The sequence below is a fragment of the Manacus candei genome, unplaced genomic scaffold (genome assembly GCF_025592945.1).
Source record: "Manacus candei isolate 608988 ecotype Guabito, Panama unplaced genomic scaffold, ASM2559294v1 h1tg000086l, whole genome shotgun sequence".
Lineage (NCBI taxonomy): Eukaryota > Metazoa > Chordata > Aves > Passeriformes > Pipridae > Manacus > Manacus candei.
The window spans coordinates 2,333,059-2,347,527 of record NW_026138134.1 but is presented as its reverse complement, the minus strand read 5'-3'; the positions used below and the strand labels follow the sequence as shown (position 1 = coordinate 2,347,527).

General features: G+C 53.1%; 1 protein-coding gene across 5 annotated transcripts in view; it reads right to left on the bottom strand.

Annotated features, from left to right (window-relative positions):
• KIRREL3 (kirre like nephrin family adhesion molecule 3) overlaps positions 1-14,469 on the bottom strand; it is a 358,997-nt gene that overhangs the window by 20,873 nt on the left and 323,655 nt on the right. For all 5 annotated transcript variants that reach the window (XM_051812422.1, XM_051812424.1, XM_051812425.1 and 2 more), the window contains 2 exons: positions 3,399-3,547; positions 2,979-3,106 (listed from right to left, as the gene is read on the bottom strand). In XM_051812422.1, coding sequence (XP_051668382.1) covers positions 2,979-3,106; positions 3,399-3,547 — 277 coding nt within the window. The remainder of the gene's footprint in view (positions 1-2,978; positions 3,107-3,398; positions 3,548-14,469) is intronic.

The following is a 14,469-nucleotide window of genomic DNA, read 5'->3' as shown; positions in this document are numbered from 1 at the left end:
CAAAGTCTGACGTGGCACGGAAACATCACTGACTGCCCTTGGCCAAGGAATAAAGAAGCACCACAGGGGTTTTTTTTTGGTTTTGGAATTATAAATCCTGTTCCTATTCATCTGAGTTTTTACAAACTCCAGTTTTGCAAGAAGTTCTCAAACTACAAGAGAAAAATATTGGTGGCTGCAGTGACAGAAAAACCTTGGAGAGAATCACACTTGTGTCTCCACATTCGCGGGTGCAGGGGAGGCTGCCGGGATTGGCTCGGGGATTTCGAGCCCAGAAGTGGTGGGAGAGGTGGCAGACGCCTGGGAATTGTGTCTGGGCAACCAGGGAAATCTCAGCTGGCTTTGGCAAGCCCCCCTGTAGACTGGCTGCAATGTGTCTGCTCTCCCCCTGCCCCCACTGTGCAATGAGCAGCTTTATTAAACCTGGAAAATCGCAGCAGCCCAGGGACCAGCTGAGGGTCTCAGCAGGATCCTGGCACTGCTGGTATTTAAAAAACCATGGCAGGTCTAAAACAAGGAGTGGAATGCCTGGGAGAAAACTCCCGCAGTTGCCCTTGGCTCTCTCCCCAGGGCTCTGCAGGCCACAGCCCATCACCTCTCCTGCCTCCAGTGCCCACCGGCCGGGTGAGCCCCTGGCTCTGCTGGCTGCTGCTCCCACAGCTGATGCCTCCAGGAATTAGTGTTGATGTGGTGGTTGGACAGGGATCTTGATCTCCCTGGAGCAAGAAGATGGGGGTCTCAGTCCTAACCTGGCACGAGGCAGAGGCACAGAGTGTCAGATTCCTTTTAAACCCTCTGTTTTAGCAGGGATTCCAGAGTTATCCACACAAACACCTGCGTATTCTGGGCCTCACCCTCCCTCTGGTCTCTGATTTGCCTCCTTGTGGGAAAAGAGAAAAAAAGAAGGCAGTCTTGTGAGACATCAGCCTGGATCTGGAAGCAGAGGGGCTGGGAAACAAACAGCCTTGATCCCACATCCCACTGGGATGGTTGGGTGCTGATGGCTTTGCAAAGCAGCATCCCCTGCCAGCGTCCCTCTGGGAAGATGAAGGCAGCTCTGCTGACCAGTATAAGCATCTTCACTGGGTTAAAGGAGCTGGAGGGTCTATCCTGAGCCCTGAGATCAGAGAATCATGGAATGGTTTATATTGGAAGGGCTCATCTCATTCCAACCCCTACCATCAGCAGGGACACCTTCCACCAGTCCAGGTTGCTCCAAGCCCTGTCCAACCTGGCCTTGGACACTTCCAGGGATGGGGCAGCCACAGCTTCTCTGGGCAACCTGTGCCAGGGCCTCCCCACCCTCACAGCCAGGAATTCCTTCCCAATATCCCATCTAGCCCTGTCCTCTGGCAGTGGGCTGTCCCTGTGTCCTGTCCCTCCATCTCTTGTCCCAATTCCCTCTCCAGCTTTCTTGGAGCTCCTTTAGGCCCTGGAAGGGGCTCTGAGGTCTCCCAGAGCCTTCTCTTCTCAAGGTTGAACCCCCCCAGCTCTCCCAGACTGGCTCCAGCCTTCAGAGCATCTCCCTGCTCTTCTCTGGACCTGTTCTAACAGGTTCACATCTTTCCTGTGCTGAGGACCCCAGAGCTGGAAGGGCAGCTCTGCAGGTGGGGTCTCATGAGGGCAGAGTAGAGGGGCAGAATCCCCTCCTTGCTCTGCTCCAAGATGTTCCAAGCTGGCAGGACTCACTTGGAGGGAGCCAGATAAAACAGGAGAAGGTGGCTGTGCCTTGGCACTGCTGGGCAGTGAAGGCAAGGGCTGGTGAGTGGCTGGGGCTGGAGCACAGGGCTGAGGTAGCCCTTGTTCCCACTGTGCCTGGCTCCTTGCAGCCTCTCTGCACGTTACAGCGGCCTTGAGAACACAGGGCAGCTGCCTGCGAGGTGAGAGCCTTGCCTGCAATGATGACAACCCAGAGAAACAACAACAGCAGCTGTGGGATAGGAAAACACCCAGGGATTACTGACCCACCGGGGTTCCTGGGCTGATTCCAGCCATTGGCTCTCCCAAGTCTGTAATTACTTCCCAGGAGATGGCCCTCACCAGGGTCATTATGGCTGTGAACAAACAGCCCAGCAGTTGATGTCTCAATGCCCTGGAGCCCCAGGGAGTAGAGGGGAGGAGGGTGGCAGCCCCTCCTGACTCCATAGGGGTCCAGCCCTGAGCTGTGTGTGGCAGCACTGCCTCATCCACTCCAGGACACACCTGCCCAGGGGAAGCTGAAAGGTGCTTCTCAAACCCAAACCTGCCTGTGCCTCCGGATGGGTTTCACATCTCAGCCCTCCCTTAGCTTCTCCCAGGGGCTTTGCTCAGCCCTCCTTGTCTGTGAAGAGGGATCAGAGCATGTCCCACCTCCCTGGGCCGACTGAGCCGTGATGACGATTGGCAAAGCTCCGTGTGCTTTTCAGGACAAGAGAGATGTGGAGAAGGCTGCTGGGACAGATCCAGGCTCCCCCAACTCAAACAGGCTCCAGCCCACAGTGGGGAGAGCCAGGGTGGATGCACTAGGATGTGAGCTCCCAAATCTGGGAGCCAGAAAGGACTGTCCCAGGAAGGACCATTCCAGAAAAGATCATCATCATAAAAAGGATCATCCCGGAAAGAACCATCACAAAAAGGACTGTCCCAGAAAGGACCATCCCAAAAAGGACCATCCCAGGAAAGTCCATCCCAGAAAGGACCATACCAGAGTGGATCATTCCAGAAAGGACCATCCCAGGAAGGTCCATCCCAGAAGGAGCTGCCTGCAGGTGAATTGCAGAACCACTGCCCATCAGCGAGATGTTAAGCGCTGCTCTGGTCAGGGTTCAACCCTTATGCCCATCATCATGGGCATCAGTTCTCTCTTGGGACTCCTTGGCATTAGGAGGAGCCACATTCATCCAGCCAGGAGCTCCCAGAGCACGTGTTCTGCCCCATGGGAAGCATCCCACAGCACCCCCTGCCCCGAGCATGCCCCCCCTCCCCACAGCAGTTCTTACCACGCCCGAGCCTCGCTTCATCCAGACGATGGTGAGGGAGGGGTTCCCAGTCCAGGCACAGTTGAAGACGGCGTCCGAGCCCAGGTCCACCAGGAGGGACTGTGGTTCTGTCGCCATCCTGGGCCCAACTGCACAGAGGAGCCCGGGGTTACTGCCAGTGCTGGGCTGTGCCAGCTAGAGCCCTCCCACCAGAGAGCTCAGGGGGTGCTGCTGCAGCCTCAGAGGGACCAGCTCCCCTGGGACCACCCCATGAGCTCTTACGGAAATCGGGGGTCCCACCACTGGAGCATTTACAAAGTCTGAGCAGCAGGAGAGCCCAGCAAGTCCTGGTCACCCTGGACACGTCAGACCGAGCCATGTCCCCTTCTGATTGATTGGGCAGCTCTGCTCACCCTGGGAATCTGGACTCAGGGTACTCACAGTACACATCCACGGTCCTGCTGATGTTTGTGCTGCCCAGGGCGTTGGTGACCTCGCAGGAGACGGGCTCAAAGAAGAAGGTGTGGTCCACAATGGTTTCATAGAAGTCACCAGAGGCTTCCTTTATAACCTGGCCTTTTTTCGCCCACCTGTTGGAGCAAACAGAGCATCACCGTGGTGCTGCTGTCGTGTGTCTCCTGTCATCTCCATGTGTGCACAGGTTGTAGAGCTGGGGGCAGCACAGCCCCTTGACTTTAGGAGGGACATGAATGTGTCCTCAGCACCGTCCCCTCCCCTGGGGATGTAGGGATGTGGGGATTACAGCTGCAGGTTTTGGAGAGGGGCCACCAAAGCGACGTGTACCTGTATCCCCACTGAGACCTTTGGGAATGCACCTCATTCCTTAGAACTGTGAAAATCTCAGTGATGGGAGGGATGGGACATGGAGGGTCTCTGCTGGTGGGGAACCACAGTCCCTGAACACTTGGCAACAACATCCTTCCACATCAAACCCACTAAAAACCTTTTCAGCTGCCCCCCACTTTTAACCTTTTCTTTTATTTTTTTTTCCCCAGTCAAAGAGAACTTTATCCCTTTAAGGCAGCTGAAATAACATTCCCCCGAAAAGCCAAGCTGGCATTTGCAACACTGCGACTTGCAAATTGTCTTGGAGAACAAGCTGTCAACTCAGCACTTGAATTAAGCCGCTGTTTGCCAAACAATGAGCAAATGTGACCTAATGGGGCACCATCTGGCAACCTGCCACTCGGGAACGGGTGGGAAAGGCAGGAGATGCTGTCAGGCAGTGTGAAAATCCAGCCACTCTTTGGGGGAAGGGAAAGAAAGCCTGGGAAAAACCATATAATAATCCCCCCCCCCCCAAAACAAGTGATAGGTAAATTGGAGGAGACAGGGTTTGCCTGAGGAATCTCTGCCCTGTTGTCTTGGAGCTGCCCTCCTGTGGTTGTGCTGGATGGGTTGGGAAAGATGCCCCACTGGGAGATGGGCTCTGGAGAGAGGCAGGAGCCACGGAGGCTGCTTCCCATGTGGGGTCCATGGGGTGGTTTTGGGAAGGCTGATCCCTCAAGGTGAAAGGCACCTGCTCTCGGTCCTCCCACGGGTCTCCTGCTGCTCTCTGCTCACTCCCGTAGCTCTGCTGGGTCCCCACTGCTTCAGTGCTGCCCCAAGGCACCAAGGACAACTGGAGCTGCAGGGAGCTCCTGCCGAGGCTCTGCAGGCACAGAGGTGCCTCGGCGGGGCTGGAGCGAGAGTGAAATGCTGGTCCGTGGCAGGGCGGAGAACACCCCGAGTGCTGCCAGAGCCTCAAGCACCTGTTAATGTGCCCCTCAGTGACTCCTGCCAGCTCCGAACAGCCTCGCCCCCCGATGACACGGCGTTCTGGGATCTGTTCGTGGGCAGATGGAAGTGATTTGTATGCACTGACCTGCCCTCACATTCCATTTATCTTTGCACCTCTAACAGATGCTGACTGGCCACTTCAGCTTCCCTCCCCTCCCCTGCTCCTCCCCGGCCTCCCCCTTCAGTAATTAATCAGGAGATGCCGGTTTTATTTCTAGGGCTGCGCTCCGTGTCTTAATGAGGGAGGTTCCCTATGGAAAAAACCAGCACAAGCGACGCCCTCCAGGTGCTGCTCCAAAGGTCTGAGAGGTCGGTGGTGCTTTGGTGACGCCTTTCTCCTCCCAGAGGGAACTGCAGCCCGAGCCAAGCGGCTCGCAAGGGGTCAGCCAGCAGGGCTGATCTCAGCGTCCCGCTTCCCTGCCTCCCGACGGGATCTGCCCTGCCCCGCTGCCCCCCTGCCGCAGGAACGCTGCTGCCCATCGGGGAGAGCATCTGCCAGCGCTGCAGCAGCAGCTTCTTCCTCGGGGATGGGGCAGGAGAGGGATGGAGGGACCTGACAGAGCTCTGAGATCTTGTCCCTGAAGCTTTGCATGGCTTGTGGGATGGAGAGGACACACGTTCTCATCGTCTCCTGTTTGGTTTGCTGGTCACAAAGGCCTGAATCCACGTTTCAGGAACTTCTGATGAATGAAAGCAAGGAAGGAGGGAAGGTAGAATGCTCGAGGGACAGCGAAATTCCAACTAGTGAACACCACAATGCCTTGTGCTCTTTGCCAGGAACATTTCTGCTCCTTTAAGTCCTTTTACAACTTTGTCCCCGTAGAGGCTCCCAGCCATGAGCAAATGTTCAGCCTCTGAAGGGTCTTGTTCTGCTACTCAGGTGCTTGAGGGAGACATCAGGTACATGAGGCCATTTCCTTGCAGTGTTCAATGGGATGAGATGCAGCCCCAAACCTTTGGGAGAATCCAGAGCTTCACTTGTGCCGGGCACTTCCCTGGTAATTTGCACAAATCCAGCTTCCCTGCTCTGCAAAGGACAAGGAGGAGGCTTCAAGATAAGGATAAAGTGACTCGTGGGCTCTCTGGGTCATGTCCTTGCACCTGCCTGCAGCTCCTCCTCCCAGCAGAGACACGGAGGGCACCGGGAATTGGGACCAGCCGGAGCAGGTGGATTTGAGCCGGGCAGACTTCAGCTGAGATCTTCCTGGGTGTTGCAAAACTGAGGCCGAGGTTTCCAAGAGCTATTTGCCACTGCAGCTGCCTGGGAAAACACCCCCCAACAGCCGTGGCACGGTGCTTTATGGCTGGTTCCAAACCCATCGCTTCCGCAAAACTGGATTTCCCGAGCGCGGAGATGTGTCACAAACGGCAATTTTTCGTGCTTCAGCAGAGATCAAGGTTCTTGCTCCCGTTTTCCAAGGCTTAACACGGCTAAATCAATGTGGCTGAACGAGCAGTATAGATCTTTTATAATGTCAAATTGGTTTTTAATAACAGCAGCTGATAACCCTGTTGTAAAGCTTCCAGCGATGGGCTCGTGGACGGCCAGAGGGCAACTTACTCAGGGTTTTAACGAGCCCATAACATGTCCTACTCACCTATTAACCCTTCAGTAATTATTTATAAACAGAATCTGAATAAAAGAGGGCAGAGAAGATGGGAGGACGTTCCAGCAGCCCCATCCATCACCTCCTGGCTCTACATGATTTCTTCCTCACGTCTCCCGGGCTGTGTTGCACCAAGCCTGGCTCCCAGCCAGCGCTCCTTGTCCACCCTGGAGAGCAGGGACTCCTTTCATTTATATTGTTCCCTTGAAGGTATTTATGGATTGCAAACATGCCTCCCAGGGTCTTTTCCAGGCTATATAAATTTACCTCCTTTACTCTCTCCCCATATCACTTGGCTGCAAAGTGACCTGTCCCTGTTTGCTGCTGGTTTTTTTCCTGAGCCAGACCCCCCCTGCAGGGACAGGTCTGGGCAGGGTGGGCTCCTCCTGCCCCAGGAGAGGGGTGAGGGTGTGTCTGTGGGGATCCTGCCCACAGGACCTGTTCCTGTCACTCCCTGGGCAACCTGTGCCAGGGCCTTACCACCTTCACAGCCAAGAATTCCTTCCCAATATCCCACCTAATCCTGCCCTTTGGCAGTGGGAAGCCATTCCCCCTTGTCCTGTCCTTCCAGGACTTTGTCCAAAGGCTCTCCAGCTCTCTTGGAGCCCCTTTAGGCACTGGAAGGGGCTCTAAGGTCTCCCTGGAGCCTTCCCTTTTCAGGCTGAACCCCCCCAGCTCTCCCAGCCTGTCCCCATAACAGAGATGTGCACATTTTCCCCTCTTCCTTTCTCTTCACCAAGCACCATCTCAGCCTGTTTTCCCAGATGGGCATTTCTTCCCCTCTTGGCTGAGTTTCATTTTGTTATTTCCTTTCACCTCTTTCTAACGTGCCTTTGTTTTCCTCTGGCCTCTCTGAGGGAGTACCTGGTGCCTCCCAATTCAGTATCTTCTGCAAATTGAACCTGCTCGGGTGATGGAGGAAAACAAATTTCAACCGGGAAAGAGATATTTTGATCCAAGTTTCAAAGGGGTTATTACAGACAGCACTGAAAAGCTGGTGATTAAAGAATGAACAAAAAATAGAATACCTACTCTGAAGAGGAAGGGAGGGACTTTTCTAAGGAGACATTCTTCAGGGAAATAGCATTTTTCTGACTCCATCGATCGCTTCCCAGCTAAGAGTACATGCAAGCAAACAAGGATGGACAGTTTGGGATTTGTCAGCTCCCAAGCAACGCCTGGGTTTTGTTTTGGTTTTCATTTGTCAATGTTTCTTCCTCTTCTGCTCTGGTTTCCAAAGGAAACCTGCCAAAACCCGGGATGATGTGCCCGTGCTGCCTCCCAGGCTCTCAGTGGGCTGGTCTGCCAGGTCTCCTTCTGCACAAGGGGTTTTACCCAGCAGCTCCATCCCTTTTTTTCCCCAGAACCCTGTTTCTGGCTGGGCTTCCAGGCTGGTGGAGCCCACGAAGAGCTCACCACAGTCAGAGCAAGAGCACAACAAGCCCTACAGAGCCTGGGTCCCTGGAGGAGTGTCACCAACATGCATCATCCTCCTGAGCACTGCCCCAGCTCAGCCTGGCAAATACATCCCTCTGGCTCTGCCACACAGGCTTGGAATTCTTCAACACACAGCCAGCCTGAACAAGGTACTGACTTCCCAGCCCTGGGAAGGCTGTAGAGCTGAACAAAGTCTTCTTCATCGGGCCACGACTCCTCCCAGAAGCAGCACAGGAACTACTGGAGGGCAACACGGCGTTGCTGGGGCTCTCTGGACTCTGCACAAATCCATCCTACAGACCCACAAGGAGGATTTTGGGAGCTGCCAGCAGGGGGTTTGCTCCTTGAACCAGCACTCCGGTGGTGTTTTAAGCCGGGGAAGTGGAGTGTGTCGTCGTTTTTAATTAACAATTCAAAATAAAGTGGTCGCTTGCCATATAAATTGTGTTTACTAGGAATTACTTAAAATGGATAAATATTTTCTTGGACGCATTTTAATTGCTTAATAAAAGTACCAAGAACACCCACAAATACCTTAAATAAATGCATGGCTCGGGGAATGAATTAATTAACATTTCATTCCTGGGAACGGCCATTAATTGCCAGCAATTGCTCGGAGAATGGGTTTTTTTGCTTTACTGCCACAGCAGTACCTTCAGTTCCCAGTGTGTGATGTGACAGTCCCCTCCCATCCCCACGTGTGCCAGCTGCCAGTGGGGTGCTGTGGGCACCACCCCGCTTTCCCCCTGGCATCCCCCGTGGATGGAGCTGATGGTGTTTTGTGGGTGAGGCGCTGGCATCTCTCGGAGGCCCGAGGTGGGCAGGGACAGTGGGTGGCTCATGCTGGCATCTGCAGTGAGTGACAGGCTCGTGAGAGTGATGGAGTGAGGAGCAGAGCCCGGGCGGTGTCACACCCTCCCCCCGCGCGGCCCCGGCGTGATGCATCGCCCAAATTATTTCTTTATTAAGGGTAAATTTTCATAATGGTGATGTATGGGGTTATTCCTCTCCTCCTGCCTGCTCCCTCCCTAATGAAGACGTGTGGGCCCTGCGTGTGGCTCCTCGGTGGCACGGCTGCCACCCCCTCCCCGTGTTCATTTATCAGCAGTGCAGGCAAGAGGTGATCTCTCCACCACCCACATTACAAGGCTGGGCCTTCCAGCTCGGGTTGAATGGAGTCCAGGAGGGCAGAGCCCTGAGCAGAGCCCTGAGCAGAGCCCTGAGCAGCCTGGCTGTTGGCTGGCTGGCCCTCGAGCACAGGGGCTGGGATGATCACAGAGCCATTGAATAGTTGGGGTTGGAAAGGGCCTCTCAGATCACAGAGTCCAATGCTAACCCAGCACTGCCAAGGCCACCACTAAACCATGTCCCTAAGCAGCATACCCATACATTTTTTAACACTTCCAGGGATGGTGACTCCACCACTGCCCTGGGAAGCCTGTGACAGTTACTGGCAACACTTTCCATGAAGACATTTTCCTTAATATCCAATCTAAACCTACCCTGGTGCAACTTAAGGCCTTTTCCTCTCATCCTGTCCCTTGTTCCCTGGGAGCAGAGCCCACACCCCCCCGGCTCCCCCCTCCTGTCAGAGGGTTGGAGAGAGTGAGAAGGTCCCCCCTGAGCCTCCTTTTCTCCAGGCTGGGACCCCCCAGCTCCTTCAGCTGCTCCTGCTGCTCCAGACCCTTTCCCAGTTCCATTCCCTTCTCTGGACACACTCCAGCCCTTCACTGTTGTTTTTTGTAGTGAGAGGCCCAAAATTGGACACAGGATTTGAGACGTGGTCTCGACTGTGCTGACAAGAGGGGGAGAAAGCATTTGGAAAGGTATTTCCTTGCATGTGGCACCCACGGTACTCAAGGAAAGGCTTCCAAGCCTCCAGCTCCCATCCTGATAAACCTCCAACTACACACAGCAGTGATGACCTCTTCCCAAACCTCTCCATCTCCATGTGGGCACCGTGGCTGCACCACGAAGTCAACGCTGTGTCCTAAACGTGGACACGCCGCAGCTCAGAGCAGAGATGCCAACTTTGCTCATCTCCTCATGCCTGTTTTTTTTCCCATGTGGCTTTCTTCAGAAACAAATAAACAGGAAAGATTGCAACCTTTTCCCAAATTCCAGACTCGTATCCCTGACAAGGACATGTTTGGTGCCTGATTGCGCTCGCCGCGATTCACCAGTTGCTGCTACTGGGGTTGGGTTGTGTTTAAACACTCTGGGGTTTTGATGATTAATAATAACACCTTGCTGTGCAGGGGAAAACTCTGGCTTGATTTCCCATCTCATCTTGGCTCCAGCTTTCCCCCTCCTGCCAAGCCAGGAGGCTGGGATGAGCCTGATTGCTCATCAGCTGCAGACTTCAGGGCGGCGCCCGGGTTTTGCATCTCCTCCTTGCCATCCCGTGGGAGGGAAAATCAGTGAGGGGCTATTGGAGCTCCCCAAATCACGCCTGAAGATGTTCAGTGAGAGTTCAGCTCTGTGGAGAACACTGGGTATGGGAGCAGAGATGAGCAGGGACACCCCGGGGTCAGTTCCGTGCTGCCTGAGGCACGGGAGCCTGGAAGAACTGGGGAGAGGAGGTTTCTCTCTGCCAGATGACACAATTAAAGCCATGTCACTGCTCCAGCCAGCACCATCCCTGGCTCATTTTTGGTGAGAAACCAATCAAAACAGTCTTTCTCTTAGCACAGTGATTGAAACAAATTGGCCACAGAGGCGGCGAGGGAGAAGTAAACAAAGCTGTTAAACTTGTCACTGCCTCGACTGATCAACCGTGGTGGATAGCTGGGGCTGGCTGATGAGCCGTGCACATCATCAGTGGCCCGATGCCACCCACAGGGCCCCTGGACCCGGCACCTCCCGGGGGATGCAGCCGGTGCTGTGCCAAGCTCTGTGTGTGCCAGAGGCACGAGGAGGCCTTGGAGCCCAGGGGTGGCTTGGCTGGAGGATGGTGAGGAATAAAACCTGCCCAGTGCACGTGCATCCCGTGCTGGAGCACGTGCCTGGCACTGGCAGACCACAGACACCGGGTTTAGCAGCAGGGAGGGGTTGGCCAAAGCCCGTCCCACCGTGTCCCTCTGGGTCCTTCCCTGCTCATCCCTCCTGTGATAAATAAATAACTGTGATTCGTGAAACAAACGGGTGATTGCATCAAAATAAAACAAACGGATTGTAAAACTTAATTACACCCCCAGAAAGAAATAAAACAGACCCTTAGAAGGTCAAGAGGCCCTAAACCTCCCTACTATCCTAAAAATAAAATATGGTTTTTTTAGGCACCTGTTCATCCAAGAATGCATGAATTATGACTGGTTGTAGAGATAACCCTTTAGCTTTAGCTGTAAGAAAACCCGTATATTAAATACTTAGCAAAAACCTGTAGAATGTATATGTATATGATATAATTAATATGCATGAAGTAGCTAAGATAAATACTAAATGTACCCTGTAGTATGTGTGCAGATTTGGGAAACTGGTCCTCATCTCTGTCACCCAGCCAGCTGCTTGCTTTTTCCACATAATAAACTATTATTCAAAAACTTATAGAAACTCGAGCCTTTGTTTATCACACTCCCCTGGAAGGAAACCAGAGAGGCGCTGCTGGAAAAGCTATTACTGTTTCAAAAGGGAAGCATCAAACTTCATGGACTGGGTGATTCCTTCTGCAAATCGAGCTGTTTTCTTGACAGATCAAAACAAAATGCAGACACTTTAGATGTGGCACTGTTTTAATCCCGCTGTTTAAAATCCCCCCTCCTCCTCCACCCCCTCACGGGAGAGGGCTGGGCACCAATCCTGTCCCCATTAATCCCTCTTTGGCACTTCTCTTACCACTACGGATGTTTTCCTGCCCCTCTCCTTTCACAAATTCACCTCCTTTTGCAGTAACTCCTCTTCCCTCCAAGGAGAGGATTTAAGACTTAAGAATCCATGGCCCCAAAGTCGTGGCACCATATGAAAATTGCGCTTTCCCCCTCCAAGTTAAGTTGCTAATATTAAATCCTTGATTTTTCTATATGCAGAGAAAGTTTAAAACCATTCAGGCTACAACAGCCAGCTGCCAAAACTGCTTATCCTGGGGAAATATTGGGGATGTGAGTCACCTCCCCAGTCCTGGATGAGCTTGGAGGTGTCACCTCTCCTGGGGGGATTTTACCCCCTTGGCAGTGATGCTGCATTTCACTTCTCCTGCCTACATCGTCTTGACTTATCCTGCCACACAATAGACATGACTAATAGCTTAACTATTATTTTGGGTAATCCAATTTCATCACGTGGTTTGTGTTTCCTCAAATCGTTTAACAGGATTAATCCTTTCCGGGGTCTTCCTGCCCCACTCCACCCCCGTAGCAGGATGTCTTTAGCCAGATTTATGGATGCTGGCATGTCAAGGAGCTAATTCTTCTCTGTGTTTATCCTCCTCAGTGCAAAGTGAATCTCAGTGCTGTGAAGCTGCTCAAACTTGCCTTTCCCTCCACTCCAGCTCTTATTTCCCCCCCCTGCTTGTGGCTTTGCAACTTTACACCTCGACGTGCCAACTCCTTTGGGCTTGGCAGGAAGGAGACAGGGGTGAAGGGAGACAAAACCCCAGGGCTTCACTGACATAAGAAATCTGCTGCTGGGGGATCTCGGAGGTGGTGCTGGGCTGGGACCTCATGTTTCAGATCACTGGAGCTACCAAATCCACACTTTTCAGGGCAGAAATGGTGGGCACAGCGGGCAGGAGTGCCTCCTGCCTTCCTGCACGTGGGATTCATGCATGGCCAGAGAGCTGTTGGGTATCTGGGGCTTTTCAAAGGGTTTTTTCTTTCTTGGCTGGCTTCTAAAGCTCCTCCAAGGTTTTGATCTGGGCTTGGTTGGAAGGTTTTCAAGGGCTTTATGCTTTGATCTCTGGAGTGTGAGAGGGTTTGACCTCGTGCTGGCCTGGAGAGTGGAGACAGACCTTGGGCCAGGTCTACATCAACTCTTCAAGGATGGTGACCAACCTTGGGTATGCCAAACTGCCAGTGATGCCTTGGACCACCAAAAATGGTGCCCACTATCCTGAGCCAACTCCCCCTGAGTTTCCAGTCCCAGCTCCAAGCAAACCCACCGAGTACCCCTAAAAGCCCTTTTGTTCCCCACAACAGGTGCTGTTCCCATCCCATTGCTCAGGCTCCTTCCTTAGGCTGTACCTATCTGACACATCCCCAGGCTGGTGTGAAGGCACAGCTCCTTCTCTGGCAGGTTCCCTGGCTGGTCCTGCCAGAACAGTTAATTACTCAGGGCTGAAGTGTGTCTGGATCAAACAATTCACATTGGGATTATCAATGGAGGCAGCTGTGCCCGGAGGTGGCACCCTGGGTGAGAGAGGCTGGGTCCTCATTTTTTGGGAATCTTCTCACAGAAGATGCCAAGGGCAGGGATAAGGAACATGGGCTCCCTCTGACTGAACTGTGGGTGACTTGGGGATCTGGCAGGTCATAAGGAGGATAAATAAACCTCCAGAAGCGTGTTCCCTCTGTGTGCTAACACACAGGCAGCTTACAGGGGAAGTAGAATCAAGTCTCGAGTTCACCAAAAGGTCTGTTCATCTGTTCAGTGTGAAATTCATCCACGGAATCACAGAATTGTTCAGCTTGGAAAAGACCTCCAAGATGATCAAGCCCAACCATTCCCTCAGCACTGCCTAAACCATCACTAAATGTTGTCCCCAAGTGCCACATCTACATGACTTCTAGACCCCTTCAGGGATGGGGACTCCCACCACTGCCCTGGGCAGCCTGTGCCAAGACAATCCTCTTGGGGAAGGAATTGTTCCTAATATTCAATATAAATTTCCTCTGGCATAACCTGAGGCCATTTGTTCTTGTCCTATTGCTTGTTAGTTGAGACAAGAAACCACCCCCCACCTGGCTTCACTCTCCTGTCAGGGAGTTGGAGAGAGCAACAAGGTCTACCCTGAGCCTCCTTTTCTCCAGGTGAAGCAACCCCAGCTCCCTCAGCCATCTATCAATTCAACCATCCATCCATCCCCAAAATTATGCTCAGGTCACTCCTCTTGGCAAACCCTCTTGAATGCCCTTCGACACCCTGGCCCAACACTGCCCCCTTTTCAGCCCTGTCATGGGAAAACAATCCAACCTGGCTGCCTCAATCTATCCACTTCTCTATAAAGTAGCAAGAAACAGCATTTAAAAAAAAAAAAAGACAGCTCCAGAAGTAACAGCCACAAAGTCCTTCATTACCCACTTCAGTAGCAAAGTGGAGCCAGGCAATAAGTGTTGGTTGATGCTTTACAAAAAAACCATCTAATCCAGAGACAACATCCTGCCTTTTCCCTTTGCTTTAATATTTGCCAGCAGCTTCCAGAGAGGCACAGGAACCCGAGGATACCTTTGAGACCTGAAGGGAACAGAGTTACTCCATGATCTGTTGCTGGACGAGACCAGGGTCCCTTTGGGGTCTCTCTGGGATGGGCTGTGCAAGGGTAGGTGCTGTTTATCCCAAACAAACACGCCAAGATAACTCTGTGCCGGGTGGAGAGGAAGCTCAGGGTGCACAGCACGTCTTCACCATGGCTACCACAGCCCCCAGGTTTGTGGAGGGAAGGCTCCTGTGCCCCAGCTCAGCTTGTGCCAGCTTTTCCCTTGCTTCCCCTTGATCTGCTGTTTCCTGACGAACCC